Source organism: Syngnathus typhle, linkage group LG7 (assembly GCF_033458585.1).
Source record: "Syngnathus typhle isolate RoL2023-S1 ecotype Sweden linkage group LG7, RoL_Styp_1.0, whole genome shotgun sequence".
In the NCBI taxonomy this organism is placed as follows: domain Eukaryota; kingdom Metazoa; phylum Chordata; class Actinopteri; order Syngnathiformes; family Syngnathidae; genus Syngnathus; species Syngnathus typhle.
Genome location: NC_083744.1, coordinates 4,770,885 through 4,795,507, shown reverse-complemented (window position 1 = coordinate 4,795,507; position 24,623 = coordinate 4,770,885). Strand labels below are relative to the sequence as shown.

The 24,623-nt window shown below is 43.4% G+C and overlaps 1 protein-coding gene and 2 long non-coding RNA genes across 6 annotated transcripts; 2 read left to right on the top strand and 1 right to left on the bottom strand.

Moving 5' to 3' along the window:
• Positions 1-2,088: 2,088 nt before the first annotated feature.
• Positions 2,089-4,560, top strand: LOC133157084 (uncharacterized). Its single transcript, XR_009714938.1, has 2 exons — positions 2,089-2,206; positions 2,919-4,560. It is a non-coding gene; the product is annotated as an uncharacterized LOC133157084 (long non-coding RNA).
• Positions 4,561-6,043: 1,483 nt separating this feature from the next.
• LOC133157080 (early endosome antigen 1-like) lies at positions 6,044-19,005 on the top strand. 4 transcript variants are annotated; one of them, XM_061283334.1, is made up of 10 exons: positions 6,044-7,202; positions 9,198-9,275; positions 9,365-9,477; positions 13,942-13,996; positions 15,244-15,274; positions 15,379-15,438; positions 15,554-15,654; positions 16,533-16,628; positions 16,704-16,796; positions 17,832-19,005. In XM_061283334.1, exons 1-10 carry the CDS (start codon positions 7,179-7,181, stop codon positions 17,952-17,954), a joined length of 774 nt encoding a protein of 257 aa, XP_061139318.1. In that variant the 5' UTR covers positions 6,044-7,178; the 3' UTR covers positions 17,955-19,005. The 4 variants fall into 4 exon arrangements, with proteins under 4 accessions (XP_061139318.1, XP_061139319.1, XP_061139317.1 ...); XM_061283335.1 differs by having other exon boundaries at positions 6,045-7,202; positions 16,707-16,796; XM_061283333.1 differs by having other exon boundaries at positions 6,046-7,202; positions 16,533-16,796.
• Positions 19,006-22,976: 3,971 nt separating this feature from the next.
• LOC133157553 (uncharacterized) lies at positions 22,977-24,213 on the bottom strand. The gene is made up of 3 exons (XR_009715030.1): positions 23,696-24,213; positions 23,510-23,607; positions 22,977-23,178 (listed from the first exon to the last, which is right to left on the bottom strand). It is a non-coding gene; the product is annotated as an uncharacterized LOC133157553 (long non-coding RNA).
• Positions 24,214-24,623: the final 410 nt, after the last annotated feature.

Sequence of the window (24,623 nt, the reverse complement as noted above, 5' to 3'; positions counted from 1 at the left end):
AAGCAAGAAAGGTCCTTTACTGGCCTGGCATGGCACGAGACATAGAGACAATGGTGGAAAAATGTGTGCAGTGCCAGCAGCTACAGCCCAAACACCAGGCTGAGCCACTCATTCCACACCAGGTTCCTGAACTGCCATGGATGAAAGTTGGAGCTGACATCTTCGAGCTGCATGGTCAGTCATACCTGCTGTTGGTGGATTACCTGACAAAATATCCAGAAGTGCTCAACCTGACTGATAAAACAGCTCGCACGGTGATTCAGAAGATGAAGTCTGTCTTTGCCAGACATGGGATTCCTAAGGAGGTAGTGAGTGATCATGTCCCATTCGCCAGCTATGAGATGCAGTCATTTGCAGCTTCATGGGAGTTTAAGCTCACACACTCCAGCCCAGGTTTTCCCTCTTCAAATGGAATGGCGGAGCGGGCCATAAAGACAGTAAAACACGCGCTGAAGAAAGCAGTGCAGACTGGCACTGACCCACATCTAGTGTTGCTGTCGCTGAGAAACACACCGGTGACAGGACTACACCTGACACCTGCACAAATGTTGATGGGTAGAGTCCTGCGCAGCACACTTCCATGTTCCAGTGCTGTGCTGAAACAGTCATCCCCACAGCATATTCTCGAAAGAATACAGGATTTGCAGTCCCGGCAAAAGCAACGCTATGACCAGCGTGCAAAGCAACTGCCAGTGCTGACCCCAGGAGACACGGTACACATGCAGACGCGACGCGGCTGGGAGCCGGCGGTTGTCATCAGGCAGCGAGATGAACCACGCTCCTACACTGTACAGACACCGGCAGGGAGGACACGCAGGAGGAACAGGCGACATCTGAGAAAGATACACCCAAGCCTGTTCAAAGACTCTCACCCTGATAAACATTTGGACTCTGAGTTTCAACATACTCAGGCTACTGCAACAGTGGACTCACCACCACTGGAACCGGTACCACGCAACCCTTGTCCTGTGCCTGTGGACAGCATGCCCACATGCTATACCAGGAGTGGCAGAGCAGTTAGGCGCCCTGCCAGGTACACTGAATGACAAAGTGATGTTGTTACTCAGTGTTAAGAAAGAAAGAGATGGAGAAATTAAAGTGTGGATGTTTTGTGTTTATCGTGAAGTGTTATAAAATGTTATAGGTTTGAAGAAAGAAAAAAAGATTGTTGAAAGCCATTTGGGTTGTTGAAACATGATTTGTTTGTAATTGATATGTGCATGTCGAAATTATGATCAATGTTGATACCAAAGAGTTAAGGTAACCGATGCTAGATAAGCTACTTCTCAGTTGGAAAAGAGGGATGTGGTAGATTGGATCGAGCACTCGGTGCTCGACTGTGTTGGTCTGTCTGTATCGGGAGTCTGGGATGGGTTGACTGAGCATGGAGTAAAGATCGGCTGGTACTGCATCCTTGCCTCCGTGTATTATTGTTGAAACAACCAGTAAGCAACCCACGGGTAGTGACAACACTACAACAGTGTATCAGAGCATAAAGCCACAACAATATCCTTACTATTTTCCAGGTTCTTAGATAGCAAGAATAGGTCGGACAACGACGTGAACGATGACTGCTTTATTCCTTACTCACAGTGCGTTCACAGGGCGTACCACAACAACACAGAATGCGCCCATCCCACTTCGGGGGTTTTTCTACTACGGAATTTGAGTTAGCCCAAAACACACAACATCTCTTATGGAAGTTTATCTGTGCCATCGGATTTTGAATTCGAATTTGTAGCACTGAATTTTTTTACATCCAATTTTTAACACTGAATTTTCTTTTGCGTCTAAATCAGACTTTGAATTTTAAAAGCCATGGAATTTCTAGCACTGAAATTTTTTTTCCTAAGACACTTTTTTCAATGTCTCAAAAAATTCAGTGTAAAAAAATTCAATGTCTTAAAAAATTCAGTGTAAAAAAATTCGACATCTCAAAAAATCCAATGTAAAAAAATTCAATGTCTAAAAAAATTCAGTGTAAAAAAATTCGATGTCTCCAAAAATTCAGTGTAAAAATATTCAGCGCGGACATCCGGGGTAACCAAGGGAGAAGTAATCGATCCCTGTATCAAATCATCCAACGTTCAGCCAATCAAGTTACGCTCCATTGGTCATGTGACGTCGAAACAGGAACGTCGTGAAGTTCAAAAGTGAGCTCCGGTCAGAGCTCAGGATGGCCCAAAACACAAATAATAACGCTTCGGTGAGTGTACTCTTTATTTACCTTTTGTGTTCGTAAAAGTCAGTATTTTATTTACCGGACACCTTAACAGAATTTGTTGAACAATGTCTACACAGGGAACTTTTAATGAAGTGGTGTTCCTTAAAAGTTTGCTAGCTATGAGCTAGCGTTATGTTAGCATGGTTACCATGGTAACATGGCGCTCGGTACTGCGCTCGTTAGTACTCTGTTCCGATGTTATGATGTGGCTGGCAAGAAATATCTGACTCACCGTTTGTTTAACAGCAAACTACTACTAGGTGATTCACTTCACCCACAACATTAAAAGAAGGCACAAATAATTGCATTACAGTATTAACTGTTACTGGTAACAGCTTGGGTCGTGATTGCTCATAAGTTAGCAGCCCCATTCTGCCGTTTGCAAAGTTACATTTTCCGTCCCAATTTACATAATTGCCAGTACTGGACGCTGTCTGATTCTCTCACTCGTGGGGACAGAGGTTGTTTTCCAAGGTTAAGGACAAAGTCCTGATGCCCACTAAAAAATACATTTACAAATGAGCACTTTTCATATGAAAATAAATAATCTCAGCTCTGAACTCACTCCGATACTCATGAGATGTTAACTTACTTGAGACAATAAAAAGAGAACATAAAAATGTTAACAAATCCATGCTTAGTTTGAAATTTCCATAAAATGTGCTCACACAGTGATTTTGTTTTTCTCTCCTAGGAACTCCTGCTTTATCATCTTTTAGAAAGACTTCGCTCTCGATTGGAGCATATTCTGGGACGCATGCCTCTTGATCTGGACTTCTTAGAGTTCACTTGCACACAAGAACTTGTGTTATTAAATGCTGTATCCAGTCAAGTAACTGTTTGTCCAGCTATTCTAGACTCACTGACACAGCTACACAGTCTTATCAATCTGGAAAAAGACAAAAGGGAGCAACACATTGCAGTTGTGCAGTTTGAGCAAGGACCGGCTGGGCGACAAAGAATGGTCATATCCCCAGAGTACCTTAGCAAACCTTTGGAACTTAATCTGTCTGTTCCATGTATAGCTAAACTTTTGGGGATGTCCAGGCGCACAGTATACAGACGCATGGCTGAGTCTGATCTCTCAGTTAAGGCATTATACAGCACTATGACTGATGAAGAGTTAGATCAGTGTGTAAGAGAGATTAAGTCGAGGCAGCCTCACTCTGGATATCGGATGGTGAAGGCCCTTCTGCAAGCCAGAGGACTGAGGGTGCAGTATAACCGCGTCAGAGCCTCCATGCACCGTGTTGACACCACTGGTGTCATAAGCCGCATACAAACCATAAATTAATTCGGTAAATTCTTATCAAGCAATGTTTTTGGCAAAATGCATACATTCAAAGTGTGTTTGTAAAGTATTTGGTAGTTATCAGTATGCTCCATAACACATTTTTTATACTGCTGCTTTCATGTTACTGCATATATATTATTATATATATTATATATTTTAACATCCAATCTTGTCTTACAAGGCTACAGGCCAAATGTCTCACACAAGACCAAATCCTGTATGGCAACTGTAAATACAGGCCAGGATGTCACATTTAAAAGATGTGTAATCCTTGTAATGCCCTGGGATGCGCAGGGTCTCAAAGCAAGTGGAGGCTGTGGGGTATCTATGTATGTAGGAAAACAGAAATAACAAGATTGAAAACAGTTAACCTCAGGGCTGAAATTTCCTGCTCCCTCTTCAGGAAAAAGCAAAGCCACTGTGTCTGGTCTTTGGGTCAACAGTGTCCACATTGGCGTTTCTTTAAGACCTCGTCTCAGCTGCTTAATTTGCCTTGTGACACGTCCTATTACCTGTTAATATTAATAAGACAGAGAGGATAGAACACAAGATTCTTCATCTAAAAGCTTGAAGAGTAACATAGAAAAAGAATAATTCCATTTTAATACATTTATTATGCTTCAATCCTCGAGTGAATGTGGAAATAATACTTTTCTCTTGCAGACTGATACAATTCCTTGTATTTGCAGTATTACAGACCACCCACTATCTTTTATGTTTCAGAGAAAATAACTTGGTACAACTTGGTAAAGTAAATCACCTAGTAGTAGTTTGCTGTTAAACAAACGGTGAGTCAGATATTTCTTGCCAGCCACATCATAACATCGGAACAGAGTACTAATGAGCGCAGTACCGAGCGCCATGTTACCATGGTAACCATGCTAATATAACGCTAGCTCATAGCTAGCAAACTTTTAAGGAACACCACTTCATTAAAAGTTCCCTGTGTAGACATTGTTCAACAAATTCTGTTAAGGTGTCCGGTAAATAAAATACTGACTTTTACGAACACAAAAGGTAAATAAAGAGTACACTCACCGAAGCGTTATTATTTGTGTTTTGGGCCATCCTGAGCTCTGACCGGAGCTCACCTTTGAACTTCACGACGTTCCTGTTTCGACGTCACATGACCAATGGAGCGTAACTTGATTGGCTGAACGTTGGATGATTTGATACAGGGATCGATTACTTCTCCCTTGGTTACCCCGGATGTCCGCGCTGAATATTTTTACACTGAATTTTTGGAGACATCGAATTTTTTTACACTGAATTTTTTTAGACATTGAATTTTTTTACATTGAATTTTTTGAGATGTCGAATTTTTTTACACTGAATTTTTTAAGACATTCAGTCTAAAAAATGTCTTAGGAAAAAAAAATTCAGTGCTAGAAATTCGATGGCTTTTAAAATTCAAAGTCTGATTTAGATGCAAAAAAAATTCAGTGTTAAAAATTGGAGGTAAAAAAATTCAGTGCTACAAATTCGAATTCAAAATCCGATGGCACAGATAAAATGGTCCAGACAATTATGACAATAATATTCCCATGAAACCTTAACTTTGGGTGAGTTTGGACTACGTCAAATTATACCGAATTATAGCGAAAAACCGATGCCGTACGGCGTCGTACGGCGTCACCACTATGTTGTTTTCAATAAAAACATGAAGAACTCACGTTTGCGTCAGTCAATTTTAATTTTTATAAAGGATTCTTCTCATTTGATGTCTTTAAATTCATCCGCGTTCTGCCATTGAAGCGGGGTGCATTCAAAAACCAGTCGTACAGACGGAAACGTTTTGTGATCAAATCTTTCATAACGAGAATGATTTGAGTGAATTGATTTGAATGAATAATTGAGACGAAATTTCAGTTCTGAAGGCTCCTTTTGTCCCAAGCAAAATGACAGATGGTGGGGAGGGGGGATACAAATTGTAAAATCGATTCACTCAAATCATTCTCGTTATGAAAGATTTGATCACAAAACGTGTGTGGCTTTTTCTTAAATGAACACGTTTGACATTGCTATCGTGTCAGCTTTTAATTATATTGCGCTGTCATGTTAAAGCAAATTAATAAATACAACAATATTAATTTGCTTTGAAAATACCTGAGTAATAAAATAAAATGGATGGATGGATGGATGGATGGATGGATGGATGGATGGATGGATGGATGGATGGATGGATGGATGGATGAATGATGATCACAATTAAGTAGAAAGTCTCCTTTGTAATATATACTCCCTGTAGCCTGTACCCAAAAAGAGGAGTTTCTTTGCATCAATGTTTATGCAAAGAGCTCACGTGATTATATTGTTGCGTTTTGGTGAAGTGAATGAGTGTTCCGTCTGTACGACTGGTCTTTGAATGCACCCCGCTTCAATGGCAGAACGCGGATGGCATCAAATGAGAAGAATCCTTTATAAAAAATTAAAATTGACTAACGCAAACGTGAGTTCTTCATGTTTTTATTGAAAACAACATAGTGCTGACGCCTAAAGGGAAATGTACATTCGGCAGTTTGCAAACACATCCGTTAGACACATATAATCATATCAATTTAATTTCTAGTAGTAGTGTGGTCGCTTAATAAGTGGAAAGGAATGTGCAGGCTACATGAATTTGTTTTCTTCAAAGTATTGTGGAACAGGAGGTCCAGAAAGGGAGCATATCTCAAGGCCGATGGGAACGCGAAAAACAACTCGTCTTTGTGGTCCAGACACCTGTGCTGAGCAAGGGAAAACCCAAACGAGGAGGAGATGACCATCGACCATCGACCAATCAGCACACAACCTTTTGCATGTTTGAATATTCATATTGTGTTTCTTTAAAACTGGGCAACCCGGAAGACTGTGTCGTCTTTCTGGTCACGAAGCCACACGGGTTTTTGTGGTAAGGACCCAAGACCCAGGCGCCTGTATTAGCTTGCTTTGTCACGATTAAACAATTGGTAAATTCAGTCTGATTGATCTACTGGTCTTGTCTTTGACAGAACGAACTCGCAAAATTGTTAGGTGCGCCAGTGTGTGGATTAGAACATAGCAATTCTTGTGTTAAGTGTTGATCACAATTTGGAGTCAGATCAATAGCTAAAATCCGTATCCTAACACGCCGTACGACATGGGTTTTTCGCTTTCCAAATAAGGGGTCGTCACTAATTATTTGTGTTTAGATAAATGTCTGAGCTATAATGGTGTAATTAATGATTAAAACTTGAAAGTATCTGTTTATTGTATTCGTTTATATGTTTAATAAAGACAAAGCCATCACAAAACTGTTGTAATTATTTAGATTTTGATCTAAATTAGCCTTGAATAAAGACTAAGCAGTCACATGAATTAACAGAAAAAAATGGACAGCCGGACTCGGACTCATGGCCAAGAGGCCGGACTCGGACTCGGTGCAAAAATCCGACCGAGTCCTCAGCCCTGCTGTGTACTCTCATGTAGTTTGTAGTTCGCCACCAACCAACGATCCACTAGTTCGGTGCGTTTGTATTTCTAGACAGGACTTGTGTAGTCCACTGTACAGTCCCTCCAAGGACCCGCCCCTTCTCTGTTTTTCTCTGCCTGGTCTTGGTCAGGTGTCTGTGGTACAGCGACGCAAACGTTCCGTCTGGGAAACCGATTCAGGTTCGTGTTGGGACAAACGCTGAGAAGGCCATGCTCCGACGGATATTACAAATGGTAAGCTTCCACGACAACATTCCGCGCTATATGAGGTTTAGTGGAGCCAAATATGATTCTTTTTTTTTTATTTAAACGTAGGTCCATCCCTGGTTTATACAGGAGGCGCCCCTTTTAAATCACAACCTGTCGCGGATGGGCGGTGTCATGTGTTCGAGACGACGGTTTACTGACAATGGCGGAAAATAGCACATCCCGCCAAGTCGCGGTCAATATATCAAGCGCTTCTTATGATGGGCGGCAAAAGTTAGCATTTGATGCTAACCCGTTTAAATTGAGGAAGGCTACTTTATTCAGTGGCGTTATCGACAGAGAACGTAAATTTTACAATAAAAAAAACACCGCTGCATAGTTTGGCAGCCTGGAAAAACACGCGAGGGTGTTATATATCAAGATAACATTACTGGCCAGCAAATACACGCACTTTATCTGTTTCCGTTAGCTATACAATGTTGGGTTGATTCATCAACCATTCCTTAAATGCTAATGGCCATTAGCCGGATTCTAACTGATCTTCTTTTTTTTTTTTTTTTGCAGTTTAACCACTTATTTAGTCGTGAATTACCATGCGATAATTTAATACATCTCATTCATTGCAACAGACGACAGTGACGTGACCTTGTTTGTATGGGAGCCGTTTTTTCTTCATAACTCACTGTCGCGTTTATTTGCGAAACATCTGTATATGACACATTCCCATCCGAAACAGTGAAATGTGGCGAAATCTCTGCCCATTCAAGACAGCACCACTTTTACATTTGGCTTCATAAGAGATTAATGTCATCCTCACTGAATGGCATATGAAAGGTTTAAGGTTATTGGCTAAATGGAGCCTATTCTTGGAAAGAAATTTCTCGATCGTTATACAAAAGTAGCGTTCAAGTAACTCCTATATAGGTAAATGTAATGCTTATGTTTGGATGATCAATATTCTTCCCGCCCCCCGCCCCCCCCTTTGCTATGAAGTCAGACTGCAGTTCTGGTTAATGTTTGAAATGAGTGGAAGGGGTGTGTAATGATGCAGATTTACAGCCCTCCTCCACGCCTCCAAGTTCCTACCATATTATGGTCCCACAGTCCTGAGTCCTGACACAGATAAAGAGTTACCTCATGTATCAACTAAATAAAGTGAACGGGCCACATGATGGAGGCGAGACCTTTCTCCAGTAGAGCTGCAATGAGGTGACCCTCCCTGCTTCACAGTACTTCCGAGTGAAGGTGTTACACCGATTGGATCCTGGCCAATGTTCCAGCGCGCAGCCATTAGGAGCATTTGAATAACTGCACCACTTCGAGCTATCTGAACACGTCCTGTCCTGATTCGCGATGTGGGAAGATTTCTGCGCTGAAACCTGATGAGGCTGACGAGGCCATACAAATTAACACTGTTTCGTTTTGTTGTCCGGACCTTGGACTTTCACCCACAGTCTCCCCCCCACTTATGTTCCAATTGATTTGTTCCACAGTATATGCTAAAGCCTTCAAATAACTGTTGCAATATCCCAAATTCTTTAATCATTCCATTTGTCCTCATGTGGCAATCAGAACCGAACAGTTATAAGGACGGTATCTCACCTACCCAACATTAGTTGACAATAATAAGTTTAAAATGCACAAGAGATGAATGAAGAGCCACATTTCTCATCCGTACAACATACAGGACCCGTTGCTGCACCTATTTAATTACCTGCAGGCCAAGCACAGAAGGATAACAATGCAATAGTAGGTTGTAGCTTACAGGTAGGTTACAAATTGTGTTGAACTGCAATGTGCTGTATTAAATTTGTGTCCAATATTACAAACCTCTCAAGCTGGTTTATGTTTCTGCCCAGAAGTTTTTATATAGTTTTTGTACGTTTTTGTCGTTGGCACATGCAATTATACTTACTAGCTCATGCTATGGCAAGTCATAAAGGTCAATATTTAAAGTGATTTAGAAAGCTTACTCTTATTTTCAAGTTTAGCTGATCCCTTTCTGTTTCTCTTGTTTTCCAGATTCCTGGAATAGGAGGCGGTCAGAATGCAGAGTCGGAGCAGCCCACCACAGACGTTAGCCACGAGCAGACCTCTGAGGTAGTTAAATAAATTGTTAGGTTTGTTTTTTTTCCTAATTAGCAAGCCTGGCATAATTAACTTATTATTACATTGGCCTTTGTGTTTAGGGCTTCATCTGTCCTCAATGCATGAAGTCCCACAGCTCAGCAGAGGACTTGTCCAAGCATTATGAGCTGTTCCACGACACTGGAGACCTTCCTGCTCATGTGGCCCCCACTAGGTGGGATTGATTGCTATCCATTACTTCTATACCTCTTATTATATTGGGTGTTTGACTGAGGCCTGGTACACACATAATTGATCAAATCGTTAAAAAAAAAAAAAAAAAATTAAATCTGTGACAGACAACCAAAATAAAGGTAGAACAGCTGTCATTTTGCAATTTTGGTGATGTTGTGTGGTCTGCTGCGATAATCTCAACAGAGAGCACCAGAACCATTAAGATTCTCTATCGCCATTAATCCTGAAACTAAGTCCACTGAGGCGGACATTTTTCATGATGGGAATTGAGAACCAGTTCTTGTTGAGACCTGGTTTCCACTTTCCCAATTCCTTGGAATCGTTTGCTATTTTGCTAGAAATTCCCTTAGCGATTCTAGTCCGCACGAATTACGTCACTACGCACGCTATGCAACATGCATGGCAACGTAGACAATGATGGCACCTGTGAGGTTGAAGCGCTCCAAAGTTTGGTCATATTTTGCTAAGAAGGACAAAAATAGAGCGACGTGCAATACTTGCAATGTTGAAATTTCATCAAAGGGAGGTAATATCTCTAATATGCAAAAGCATTTGTACTAGCATGTCACTAGTGTAACACTATGCGTTTGATCCGCTGCGGAGGGTCAGTCAACAACCTAGCACCAGCAGCAACATTAGCCCGAGCCCGACGTGCAGTTTTACTGCAGGTAACTGACAAACACAGCTTTTCATGCTCGCTCTAGTTCTATAATTGTAAAATCTGTCATGCAAATTGCATCTCATGTTTTATTTTAGATGACGACAAGAGATGCTGACTGGTTCAGACGCCAACAGTACTGTACCTCTAGCTTGTCCGTTCACGGAGGCAGGGAGGATCAAAATGTCTAACGAAAGGACTGATGAATGTCATTGTGCAGCGACAAAGTTTGTAGTGAAAGGCTTGCACCGATTTGCCACTGTAGAAGCCCCTGATTTTCGGTAGGTGATGATTTCTATTGTAGGAGAATGTTTGCATTCTTTACTCTTAGGCTTGTAATGTCATATTTACACAAAGTTGGAATATATAAAACAAAATCATCATAATCATTTGTGCTCCTTTCAGCCCCCCCCCCCCCCCAAATGTGAATCGGTAAGAGAATTGAATCTTTAAACAGAATCGAAAATGAAATCGGAAAAAGCTTATCAATTGTGTGACCAGCTCGGTGGCCTAGCGGAAGAGTGTCCGCCCTGAGACTGGAAGGTTGTGGGTTCAAACCCCGGCCGGCTCATACCAAAGACTGTAAAAATGGGACCCATTGCCTCCCTGCTTGGCACTCAGCATTAAGGGTTGGAATTGGGGGGTTAGATCACCAACTGATTCCCGAGCGCGGCACCGCTGCTGCTCACTGCTCCCCTCTCCCCCAGGGGATGGATTAAAATCACACGGGGATGGGTTAAATGCAGAGGGCAAATTTCACCACACCCAGGTGTGTGTGTGTGTGTGTGTGTGTGTGTGACGATCATTGGGGCTTTAATCTTTAATTCCCATCCCTACTCATGATCTCACAAAAACGGTGGGACTTCTGGATATGCACGAGTATTGGGAACATTGTAAGATGGGGATGTCAATGAGAAAATACTTCTTTTGGGAAACACTTAATGGTGTCTGGGGAACCCACTTTTATTTATAAAAAATTAAAAGAAAAATGTTGCGTACATGTCACTGTTCATCGTCAAATACCCGGCCGGCCGGGGGAGACGTTGGCTTTCTCCACACTCATGTACATTTGTAGTCGTAAATATTGAACACTTTCATCAATTAAGATTGTTAGCCCCAACTTATTATTATTGAGATAAATCCACTGTAAACACATCCTAGACCAGGTGTGGGCAAACTACGGCCCGCGGGCCACATCCGGCCCACGGGACCGTTTAATCCGCCCCGCCAACCCTGAACAAATTGTATTATTAAACTTTTTTTTTTTGTGGTCATTTTGCCTGCAATGACTGCGTTTCCCCGGTAGATGGCGAAGCGCTCGCCTGTGCATTTACTACCGGAAGCCGTGTCAGAAAGCTCGGTGCACACTCACAAGTGCGTGTACGTACTCAGTAGTACGGACATGGCGCACTCTCGCTCTATTCGTATCAGTCCCGAATTTAGAGCGTGGGCTGTGACGACAGCATTCTTGTAATTCGCGCGCTGAGCTTTCAGATACAGTTTTACGCAAACCTTCCCCTGGAATCCTTCCATTAAAATGAGTCGCCCAAAGAAAAGCAAGGTGGACACAGTGCCGAGCGTTTAAAAGAGAGTGGCCAATTTGGCTCTACGTACGCGACGTGACGTTCAGCCACATGAACGCCAACATCAACCCGTCACAGATCGAGGTAAACGGACCAACACCTCGGTTCTCTCCTAAGAATTGCCACAACAAATTTTACTCCAGACTATGACGCACTAGCATAAAAGGGAGACCAACAACACTGTTCCCACTGAAAATGAAGGGGAGGCTCTCAAGTTTGTTGTAAAAAAAACAAAAAACATTTTGAATATGATTTGTACACATAGCAGGGATTGAAACTAGCGACCATTCTCATTTTCAAACAATGCAGGATGCTCAAGGACATTGATACACCACCTGTTTGCGACTAATCTTAACCTGTAAAGTTCTTAAGGCTTACTTTAAGGAAGTGTTTCCCGTTTCCTCACCTCTGTTACCAGGTGTTTGTGAGTTAAAACTCTGCTCTGATTTTCAGATACCCCTCACCGTGTTGCCGTTTTGATTACTTTATTTGGATGTATGCTTTCACCGATTCTTCAAGATCATGATATATTTGGTCAGAATGTTTGCCGTTTGATGTGATCTCATAAGATCTTTCATTAATCTGACCTGCAGGCACTGAAGTGATGGAGACTGTTATTCATAATAACATAAAATACGAGACTGTTATTCATAATAACAGTCTCGTATTTTATGAGAATCACTGATAGCAGGTTTTTAGTGGTTTTTTTTTTTTTTTTTAATGTTGTAAACGCATTTGTTTTCAAAAAGCTTGTTTGGAATATCCATGCTTTACTACCTACTAAAGGCCAAAATCTTTTATGCAATGACCTTTACAGGTCGCTTATATTACTTCACACAAACACTACGTCCATCTGCTCCTGGTTCGGCCCTCCGGTCCAAATTTAGAACCCAGTTCGGCCCGCGAGTCAAAAAGTTTGCCCACCCCTGTCCTAGACAGAAGGACAATCTTATAAAATAGTCAGGCATTTGACGTCCTTGGTCAGGAAGGGGATTAATCGGGACAGCCCGATTGTCTTTGTGTTTACCCAGAAGCCTATTTTATTTGATCGACACTTAGAGAAGTGAAAACCTTACTGTGGTACCTTCACGTAAGTGTGGCCCAAGTCACATAAAAGCTGTCACTCTGTCAATTCTTTTTTTGTGTACGATATGAATTTTTAGCCACAAGTCAGTTTCAGATCGGCCGCTTCCTCAATGAAGTGGGGAAAAATATTGAATTAAAGTGGCGCTTTGAGATACAAGTTTAATTCGCTCACACTTAGTTTGATTCGCTCACACTTGTACATCAAATCCCATTTCCTCATTGAAATGAATAGAACGTCACTCCAGACCAATGGAAAAAAAGTGCAATGTTTTTTGTATAGCACTCTATAATACTTTATTTGATAAACAAGATCGAGTAATCAGTTTGCGCATCATGAGTTAATGCTGCAATCCAACTCGTTCTGCAGCTCCTTCTGGTGTACCGCCTTGGCCACTAGGAGGGAGTATAATACTGTACTGTCATGCTGTATAAGAAGAAGAAGCACTATTCTTTGATTGTATTTACAAAGAACAGTGCTTCCTCATCCTTTACACTGCTATTGCTATAAGTGACTCATGCTGTAATATGAGTCATTTTTCGTACTAGTTGAAGGATTAATGTCTGTGAGTATTGCTATATTATTTGTGTATATGTGTCACTCCACTATTTGTGTTCAAGTATGTAAAGTAAAGAAAGCTTTTTTAAGGCAACGCCACGTGGTTGGTTGAAATGCGATATGTGGAACTTGCTTTGTTAGTCATGTTTACTTTGATTCTAAACTTCAACGGCAAGTAGCATTAATCAGCATGAAGCCTCATTTGTTTTCCAATAATCTTTTACTGTCTCCCAAATTACCTCAGATGACAATTCATAGCCTTGTTGCTCTTTAATCTGCGGATTTTTTGAGATTGGATCAATAGAACCTCTGCAATCCATATTTGGATCCTCATTTGTGTTAATACATGATGGAGCAAGAATCACTTTCACACCGTGGACTGAATTCTTAACAATACATTTACTGATTACCATGATCATCCCCATCAATTATCCTGGGGCTCAATTTGAAGGTACAACCATGACTAATCACAAGTTAATTGCAGCGAAGTTGGACATTTATAGAGCTATAACTATGCCTAGCAGGAATTCTAAACAAAAATGATTCCTGTCTTTAATTTAGGGAAGACCGATCAAGGTTGCGACAAGAGGTCCAGGACCTTCATACATCGGTTAAGGTATGTGCTTTCTTCACATTTCACTTCACTTCAAACTTCACTTTAAACTGCACAGTCATTTGTGTTCATTTAAATATTTATTTGATTCGCTTTTGTCAGGTCTAAATACCATCAGACATTTAACCACACGGTGGAAGGAAGAGGAGAAAAGAACCAGAACAGGTTTACTCGCGAGGAGAACGATAGAGAGAGGAAACTCGGTTACAATCTCAAAATCAAAGTCAAAGTCTGCTTTATTGTCAACATCGTCACATGCCGAGACACACAAAGACATCGAAATTACGTTTTCCCTATCCCCCGGTGACAAATCATATTACACGATATGTCTGAAGACGTATTACAAGTAAACAACGCAATATAAAAAACAAGAAGGCACAATCTCCATCAATTCTGAGTTCTCCCTCCACGTGCTCCTCTATTTAATGTTTTGGTTGCTCTGCTTACAGAGGCGTTGCTACACTAAAGGGAGGGAAGATTGTGTCTGTAGCAACGTTGATTAGCTAAGGAATGTAGTGTGGTGTGAATTAGCACTTCATTGACGGCCCGTGACCCCCGCAGAGTTTGTCCATCTGTTCTTCTCCAGCTGTTGGCCGAGTAGTCCGCGAGTGAGATCAGATAACTTCAATTGCCCCTTTCCTGTGGAACAATGCAACTCAACCTTGGCTAGACTTTATCTACTTAGTAAATTAACACGCAATAAGAATGAGTGACTTGTCCTAAACACTTGAACAAACATTGAGTAAATATGGGATAACTTGTAACAATCTATGAACCAAACCTACAGTTAACTAAAAGGAATGAAGTTTCTTTCAACCAAATAAGAACATTTCGCCTATGCAAATAAGCTCTGCTCATTGTTAGTGAAGGCCTCTTACAGGAACAAAAACACACAGATAACATAAGGACAGGAAGGATACATATATGGCTGACAGGGATCAAAAGACATCCCTGTCACTAAAGAGAAAGAACCTAGATAAAAGGAAAGCCATAAACTCGTAAATGACAAGGCTTTACTTCAATGATTCCAACAGCTTTCTATTTAGGAAGAAAGATGGTTTTCCGGGGAGCTGAAAAAAGAATTAGACAAAGTCCAAGGAGACCTGAAGCAAGTAATTCCTTCAAGATGTTTCACCTTGTGTTAAAGAGGCTTCACTCATTAGAAATGTTGTGAAATAGTTTGTTATCAACACTGTGGGGATGCTTTGTCTTGTGGTATGGTGTCACAATGTTTTCCCTCAATCCCACAGAATGACGGACAGATGAGCTCAGAGGATTCAGGTGGGGCCTGCAAAACACCCACATGTATGCATATGCAAGATGATAACAATGTCACTAATGTGTGTTTCTGCCCCCCCCCCCCCCCCACACACACACACACACAGTACTAGAAATGAAGTTAAAGGGATCTGAGACGGTGGCCCGGCTGGCCGCAGAGATAGTAGGTTAGTGTGTGCAAGGGAATAACGTCCCATCGATGCCCAGTCCATCCACTTGGCTGAGCTTTTATTATATCTTTGCTATATTGATGAACTAAGTTGGTCTTGTGTCAATCTCTAGATATAAAGTCCCGTTATGACAAAGAGAAGAGTTTAAGGGAAGCTGCTGACCAGAAGACTGAGCTGCTTCAGCAAGAGAATGAGAAACTCCAGACTGAACTGGTACAACAAACAATACATCGTTAATATTAGGCGACTCTGGGCATGTGAAAACATTTGAGACACATTTGTGATCAATTTGACTTGACAATAAGTTTGTGCCTATTCTCGATGGTATTAGAATACATGAGCATTGCCCTCATTGAAAAGATCAAGAAAAATGTTGAACGTCGTTGAGCACTTGTCCAAAAATGGCCAGCGCGCATGCACCTATGGATGAACTAGACATGCAGTCTTGTCGGCAAATTATGTCTCGCGCTTGTAAGAATTGAAATCTTTATTTAAGTTATGACTCCACTTGTCAATCATTCGTTAGTTCTTTTAAGCACTGAAGCAGGCTGCAAAAACGTATTACAAAAAAATATCTATTTTGGCATCACGCTCCAACTTAGAATGTTTCACAACCGGTTCCTTTTTGTCTACCTCAAATGGGTAGGGGAAGGGGAGCTTTATGTCAACCTTCAAGACGTCATGTCACACAGACTGCAGTACCTAATCCTATTCATAGCTCCCTTTCTCATTGTAGTGCTACTACAAGAGTCAGCATTTCTGTCCCTGAAAGGAAACGTAAAATTGAGTTGGTGCAGTATTAGTATTTTTTTTTAACCAAGCACCACCACAGACTTGTAGATTAGACACTCTGTCATTCTTTTCGTTCTTCCAGTCTGCTGTCAAACATGTTAAGCAGCAAAACAATGTCTCGTGGTATGAAGGGTTTGATTTGATGGTTGTGGGTGAAGGTTTATGCCTTCACGCACTGTTACCTTTGTAACACTACGATGACCTACGATTGTCAGGAGGATAGATTTGGGGCTAAAATCACGGCGATAATCCTGTCTTGTGGCTATTTTTGTCACCTCCTCTTGCACTCTTCCGAGAAGCAAGCCACAGATGAGCAGGTGGCCACCCTGAGGCGCAAAGTTGACGACACGACGGCAGCCATGCAGGAGCTGGGCCGAGAGAACCAGTCCCTCCGGGTTAGTGAGCCACAGAGCCTACCTTTTCAGAGAAGAGCTGCTTCATATTTGCTGCGTTTGGTTCTTACGATTAAGCAGTCCCAGAGTCTTGCCAGGAAATGGGCAGAGGATCACGAGGTGCGGAACTGCATGACGTGTCACAAAGGCTTCTCTGTCACTGTCAGGAAGGTAAGAAGGAAGTTCAGATAAGTCTGAAGGCCATTCACACGATAACAAGACTCCAACCGGCGGCATTATGACCGATCAGCAGAATAAAATCCAACGGCGTCTGTACTCTAAAAATGCTCCGATACCATGACACACAATCTCGCTCTTTTTTTCTCTTTGCCTTGTCCAAGTGTCAAGTAAACTGCGGTTACATATACGTAGCAACAGTGAAATAAAACTTACTGTTGACAAATTGACACAGATGAAGACAAAGCACATTTTTGGGTATCATTTTGTTAAGTAAATAGGTAAAGGTTTTGTTCGTTTACCAAATGGAGTATAATTTCAGTTCGTTTATTTTTATTTAAAAAAAACATTTTTGTTTTATCTTTCATTCATTGACAAAAATGTTTTGTCAACTTTTGTTTGAGTTATTTCATTTCTTTTCATTACCTATAATAACCTTGACTCTGACTGAAGAAAGGTTTTAGGTTACGAGTGCAATTTATGCAAATGATGTAATCTTGATCAAAGTCAAAAAGTCAAAGTCAGCTTTATTGTCAATCTCTCCACATGTCACAACACACACAGAGACCGAAATTACGTTTTTCTCTATCCCACGGTGACGAGACACATAACACGATAGACGTACAAGTACGCGACACAATATAAAAACAAGAAGGAAAAAATTCAAACAATCAATAGTAAGAGTGATGAATAAATAATAAATAAACAGATAACACAATAAATAAGAGGAGCAAAACGGAGCCAGCAAGCATAGCGCAAAAGTAAAAAACATCATAACATCACCACTCTGATAGATGTTAATTAAAACATGTTAATTTCTGTGGTTTTAATTGTAGTTTTAGGTGTACTCCATCATTCTGAGGAATAAGTATTTTTGATTCTCATGTCATGAGTAATTGAAAATATTCGCCACAGCTGGCATCCTAATGCACATTGTACGCCTCCGCAAACTTCAACCACAAAAATAAACTTGCCGTTATATGAACATTTTCACCCTCTTATTTTGTGTGCATTGTCATTTTCTTGCAGCATCACTGCAGACAGTGCGGAAAGATTTTCTGCGCCGAGTGTTCGTCAAGGAAGGCCTTGATGCCGTTCTCCACAAAACCCGTGCGGGTTTGCGAGACGTGTTTTGAGGAGCTGCAAGGCTGAGTCAACTCTCAAGGCAAAAACATGGGATTTCATGAATCGGTTCATTTTTGTGCAGCTTTTGACACCTTTGATGGCTGATCAGTTACTGCATGTTGCCTTTGTGTGGCAGCCCATTTGTGTGTGCGTGCGCACGTTTATCTGTTGACATTGTTGTATATGATGACCAAAGAATGTGAGGAGAGGAAAAACTCAAGTTTCATGTTTCAGTTAAATCATCTTGTCAAGTTCAGTTCTTAACACAGCACTGCACGCCGTGGCTGACATTCTTTTATCGTGCCACATTTCTATTGTGCGTGTTAATGTCTTTAAAAGAGGTGGTGCTTGTTTTTTTTCATGTTCTTTTGTTTGCGAGTGTGGGTTAAGTGTCAGGATGCACATTGCACGACCTGCAGACTTTAATGCTCAATTTATGTCTCGCGCTTGTAAGAATTGAAATCTTTATTTAAGTTATGACTCCACTTGTCAATCATTCGTTAGTTCTTTTAAGCACTGAAGCAGGCTGCAAAAACGTATTACAAAAAATGTATATTTTGGCATCACGCTCCAACTTAGAATATTTCACAACCGGTTCCTTTTTGTCTACCTCAAATGGGTAGGGGAAGGGGAGCTTTATGTCAACCTTCAAGACGTCATGTCATATAGACTGCAGTACCTAATCCTATTCATAGCTCCCTTTCTCATTGTAGTGCTACTACAAGAGTCAGCATTTCTGTCCCTGAAAGGAAACGTCAAATTGAGCTGGTGCAGTATTAGTATTTTTTTTTAACCAAGCACCACCACAGACTTGTAGATTAGACACTCTGTCATTCTTTTCGTTCTTCCAGTCTGCTGTCAAACATGTTAAGCAGCAAAACAATGTCTCGTGGTATGAAGGGTTTGATTTGATGGTTGTGGGTGAAGGTTTATGCCTTCACGCACTGTTACCTTTGTTTAGGTGGGCCAACATGTATTAAATAGTGATAAGAAATATTTTGTAATGCACACTCACTTGAATCAGTTCATTTTCTAATTCCTGGCAATGAAAAACGTAAATAAAACATTCATAATTCTGTCATGTTTCCACTCTGAATTCTTACATTGTGTTAGGAACGTCGTATAGTGTACATATTTTTTAACCTAAGATATTTTTCCCACATGAGGTAATTCCATAGTACACAAAGAAGTGGGAAGAGACATGTTTTATAACTCCCACCATTAACATGGTTTATACCTTGCACAACTCATTTGGGAGGGAAAAAGAGCGCACACCCACTTACTTTGTACAAAAGACATTGAGGTAAACTGAGAAGCATTCCTATTCATCCACACCAAGAATAATGACAAATTTACCAGGAATTGATCTGGTACTCATTGTTGTAAATCTGAATATTTTTCTGTTTTCACTGTCTTTGTAGTTGTATCATTGTTTTTCTTATACGTTAGCACTTTGTTGAAACAAACTGGTTGCATAAAGTTGTATTGTAAAATAAAGTCAATTATTAAATTCCATCCATCCATCCATCCATCCATCCATCCATCCATCCATCTTCTTCCGCTTATCCGGGGTCGGGTCGCGGAGGCAGCAGCTTCAGGAGGGACTCCCAGACTTCCCTCTCCCCAGCCACTTCATCTAACTCATCCCGGGGGATCCCAAGGCGTTCCCAGGCCAGCTGAGAGACATAGTCTCTCCAGCGCGTCCTGGGTCGTCCCCGGGGTCTCCTACCGGTGGGACATGCCCGGAACACCTCCCCAGGGAGGCGTCCAGGAGGCATCCTGATGAGATGCCCGAGCCACCTCATCTGGCTCCTCTCAACGTGGAGGAGTAGCGACTCTACTCCGAGTCTCTCCCGGATGACCGAAATTCTCACCCTATCTCTAAGGGAGAGCCCGGTCATCCTGCGGAGAAAACTCATTTCGGCCGCTTGTATCCGGGATCTCGTTCTTTCGGTCACGACCCATAGCTCGTGACCATAGGTGAGGGTAGGAGCGTAAATCGACCGCTAAATTGAGAGCTTTGCCTTTTGGCTCAGTTCTCTCTTTACCACGACGGATCGGTACAGAGTCCGCATTACTGCCGACGCTGCACTGATCCGCCTGTCGATCTCGCGCTCCATCCTCCCCTCACTCGTGAACAAGACCCCAAGATACTTAAACTCCTCCACTTGGGGCAGGATCTCATCCCCGATCCGGAGAGGGCATTCCACCCTTTTCCGATCGAGGACCATGGACTCGGATTTGGAGGTGCTGACCCTCATCCCAACCGCTTCGCACTCGGCTGCAAACCGCTCCAGTGAGAGCTGGAGATCACAGCCTGAAGAAGCCAACAGCACCACGTCGTCTGCAAAAAGCAGAGACGCGATGCTGAGGTCCCCAAACCGGACACCCTCAACGGCTTGGCTGCGCCTAGAAATTCTGTCCATAAAAATTATAAACAGAATCGGTGACAAAGGGCAGCCTTGGCGGAGTCCAACCCTCACTGGGAACGAATCCGACTTACTCCCGGAAATGCGGACCAAACTCTGGCATCGGTGATACAGGGACCGAACCGCCCTTATCAGTTGGCTCGGTACCCCGTACTCCCGAAGCACCCCCCACAGGACCTCCCGAGGGACACGGTCGAACGCCTTCTCCAAGTCCACAAAACACATGTGGACTGGTTGGGCGAACTCCCATGCACCCTCGAGGATCCTGCTGAGGGTGAAGAGCTGGTCCACTGTTCCACGGCCAGGACGAAAGCCACACTGTTCCTCCTGAATCCGAGGTTCGACCTCCCGACGGACCCTCCTCTCCAGCACCCCTGAATAGACCTTACCAGGGAGGCTGAGGAGTGTAATTCCCCTGTAATTGGAACACACCATCCGGTCCCCCTTCTTAAAGAGGGGAACCACCACCCCAGTCTGCCAATCCAGAGGCACTGTCCCCAATGTCCACGCGATGCTGTAGAGACGTGTCAGCCATGACAGCCCCACAGCATCCAGAGCCCTTAAGAAATCCGGGCGGATCTCATCCACCCCCGGGGCCTTGCCACCGAGGAGTTTTTTAACTACCTTAGTGACTTCAACCCCAGAGATTGGAGAGTCCGCCTCAGAGTCCCCAGGCCCTGCCTCCACAATGGAAGGCGTGTCGGTGGAATTGAGGAGGTCTTCGAAGTATTCTCCCCACCGACACACGACGTCCCGAGTCGAGGTCAGCAGCACGCCATCTCCACTGTAAACAGTGTTGACGTTGCACTGCTTCCCCCTCCTGAGACGCCGGATGGTGGACCAGAATTTCCTCGAAGCCGTCCGGAAGTCATTCTCCATGGCCTCGCCAAACTCCTCCCACGCCCGGGTTTTTGCCTCAGCAACCGCCGAAGCCGCGTTCCGCTTGGCCATCCGGTACCTGTCAGCTGCCTCGGGAGTCCCGCAGGCCAAAACGGCCCGATAGGACTCCTTCTTCAGCTTGACGGCATCCCTTACCGCCGGTGTCCACCAGCGGGTTCGGGGATTGCCGCCACGACAGGCACCAATGACCTTACGGCCACAGCTCCGGTCGGCCGCCTCAACAATGGAGGCGCGGAACAAGGTCCTCTCGGACTCAATGTCCCCCGCCTCCCCCGGGACGTGGGAAAAGTTCTGCCGGAGGTGGGAGTTGAAGCTCTTCCTGACAGGGGATTCCGCCAGACGTTCCCAGCAGACCCTCACAGAACGTTTGGGTCTGCCAGGTCGGACCGGCATCTTCCCCCACCATCGGAGCCAACCCACCACCAGGTGGTGATCAGTTGACAGCTCCGCCCCTCTCTTCGCCCGAGTGTCCAAAACATGCGGCCGCAAATCCGATGACACGACTACAAAGTCGATCATCGAACTGCGGCCTAGGGTGTCCTGGTGCCAAGTGCACACATGGACACCCTTATGTTTGAACATGGTGTTCATTATAGAAAATCCGTGTCGAGCACAGAAGTCCAATAATAGAACACCGCTCGGGTTCAGATCGGGGGGGCCGTTCCTCCCAATCACGCCCTTCCAGGTCTCACTGTCATTGCCCACGTGAGCATTGAAGTCACCCAGTAGAACGATGGAGTCCCCAGAAGGAGCGCTCTCCAGCACCTCCTCCAGGGACTCCAAAAAGGGTGGGTACTCTGAACTGCCGTTTGGTGCATAGACACAAACAACAGTCAGGACCCGTCCCCCCACCCGAAGGCGGAGGGAGGCTACCCTCTCGTTCACCGGGGTGAACCCCAATGTGCAGGCGCCCAGCCGGGGGGCAATAAGTATACCCACACCTGCTCGACGCCTCTCACCGTGGGCAACTCCAGAGTGGAAGAGAGTCCAGCCCCTCTCGAGAGGGCTTGTACCGGAACCCAAACTGTGCGTGGAGGCAAGTCCGACTATATCTAGTCGGAACTTTTCTGCCTCGCACACCAGCTCGGGTTCCTTTCCAGCCAGAGAGGTGACATTCCATGTCCCAAGAGCCAGCTTCTGCAGCCGGGGATCAGACCGCCAAGGTCCCTGCCTTTGGCCGCCGCCCAGCTTGCAATGCACCCGACCCCTTTGGCCCCTCCCACAGGTGGTGAGCCCATGGGAAGGGGAACCCATGTTTCTTTTTCGGGCTGGCCCCTTCCATGGGGCCCGGCCACCAGACGCTCGCCTTCGAGCCCCGCCTCCAGGCCTGGCTCCAGAGGGGGGCCCCGGTGACCCGCGTCCGGGCGAGGGAAAACGTGGTTCAATAATTGTTTGCATCATAAGGGGTAATGTGAGCCGTGCTTTGTCTGGCCCCTCACCTAGGACCCGTTTGCCATGGGCATGAAGCCCCAGACAACATGGCTCCTAGGATCATAGGGGCACGCAAACCCCTCCACCACGATAAGGTGACGACTCACGGAGGGGAAATTATTAAATTAACAAGTTAAGTTAAAAAGTTAAGTAAATTAATGAGTAAATTAGGTCAATTCAAAAACACCCAATGTGATCCCATACCTTTTTATATAAAGAGAAACACTGTACCAAAATGTATTACATGTCCAAAGTTTTATTGGTAGACTACTACAGCAGAGTATGAATGCTAGTGGAATCATAGTCATTGGTGACACGGAAGAGTGAAGTGCCGGCGCACAACTGGGCATGTGCAATGGCATCTCGTGTAGCGGGACATTTCAGATCTGAGAAGATTCCAACCACAGTGAATCGTTTTTTACTCGTGGCTGCCGAGAGTCCAGCTTAAGCAGGGCCGATACGGCCTCCTCTATCTTCGATAGCCATGCTCTCTGGAAAACAGACACACCCTAGTAGCACTCATACTTTTCCTTTTGAATACAAAGTCAGGAAGAATAAAGCTTTACTAAAGGGTACCGTCCAGTTTTACAGTAATTACTGAAACAAACATTCATCTATACTATCATCGGTGCAGTGACTGACAGCCAGGTAGCATAAATAGCACAGTAATTTATCCAAAGTATGCACAGATGAAGCTGAGCTGGCAAAGGGAGTCAAAACGATGTCAACAAATCTCCCGAAATAGTGTGTTGATGAATACAAATTGACAGAATGAAGAGAGTCTAGCTCGTAATTGGAATCAATAAATATAAAGAAATTTACCTTGGAAGACTCGGACACAGCCTGAAGGACAAACGCACCAATACACTGCTGGTAGCGGTTGTGGTGCGTGATTATAAAAGAATGAGGCAGCCCTGATGCTTTGGGAAAAAAAAAAAAAAAATTCAACAATGAAATTATGTAAACCTCACAAGAAGTGCAGATGCATATCAACACTCTTGTTATTACTTGAGGCATTGAGCTGATCGATGTTCCTGAGCCGGAGTCGGTCCAGAGAGATGGGCTGGTCAAGAACCGTGAAGGTGCACCCTTCCTGGAGGCACAGAGGAAGTTCACAAGGAGCAAAAGCGACAGCAGGAGTTGGAGAACAACTACAGGTTTGTATGGGGCAAAGGCCAAGAGGAGTCCCAGTCTTCCAGCGACTCGGATGACGTGGATTTGTGAGCTAGCATGGCTAGATAGATAGATAGATAGATAGATAGATAGATAGATAGATAGATAGATAGATAGATAGATAGATAGATAGATAGATAGATAGATAGATAGATAGATAGATAGATAGATAGATAGATAGATAGATAGATAGATAGATAGATAGATAGATAGATAGATAGATAGATAGATAGATAGATAGATAGATAGATAGATAGATAGATAGATAGATAGATAGATAGATAGATAGATAGATAGATAGATAGATAGATAGATAGATAGATAGATAGATAGATACGACAGCCGTCCGTTCGGCAGCACCAACCTCGGGAATGAAGGCCCGCTTGGCCCACTCCCACACAGGCAGCCACACCAGTGCGTCTCTCAGTTGCTTGACCTTCTGATAGTTGTCCAACCATTTCACCTTTCCCTCCAGGTCACCTTAGAGGGAAGACAATGTTACTATTCGTAGTACATAATTACCTTCTTCTACTAGTAACAGGGTTCCAATTACACGGGAGGTTCCCACAAAGGTTACTTGAGCTGTCGCAAAGAAAAAAAACCTCATCGATTTCTTGGCCTTTTGTGCAAGAATCTTTCGCCAAATGAAGGAGCAGCCGAAATGCAAAGGAGAAGAAAATGTATTAGAAGTGATGCGAAGCAAGGCTCCAGCAATAGCTTATGTCCCCTCGCCAAAGTTGCTCTTTTTAAACTTGTCATGATG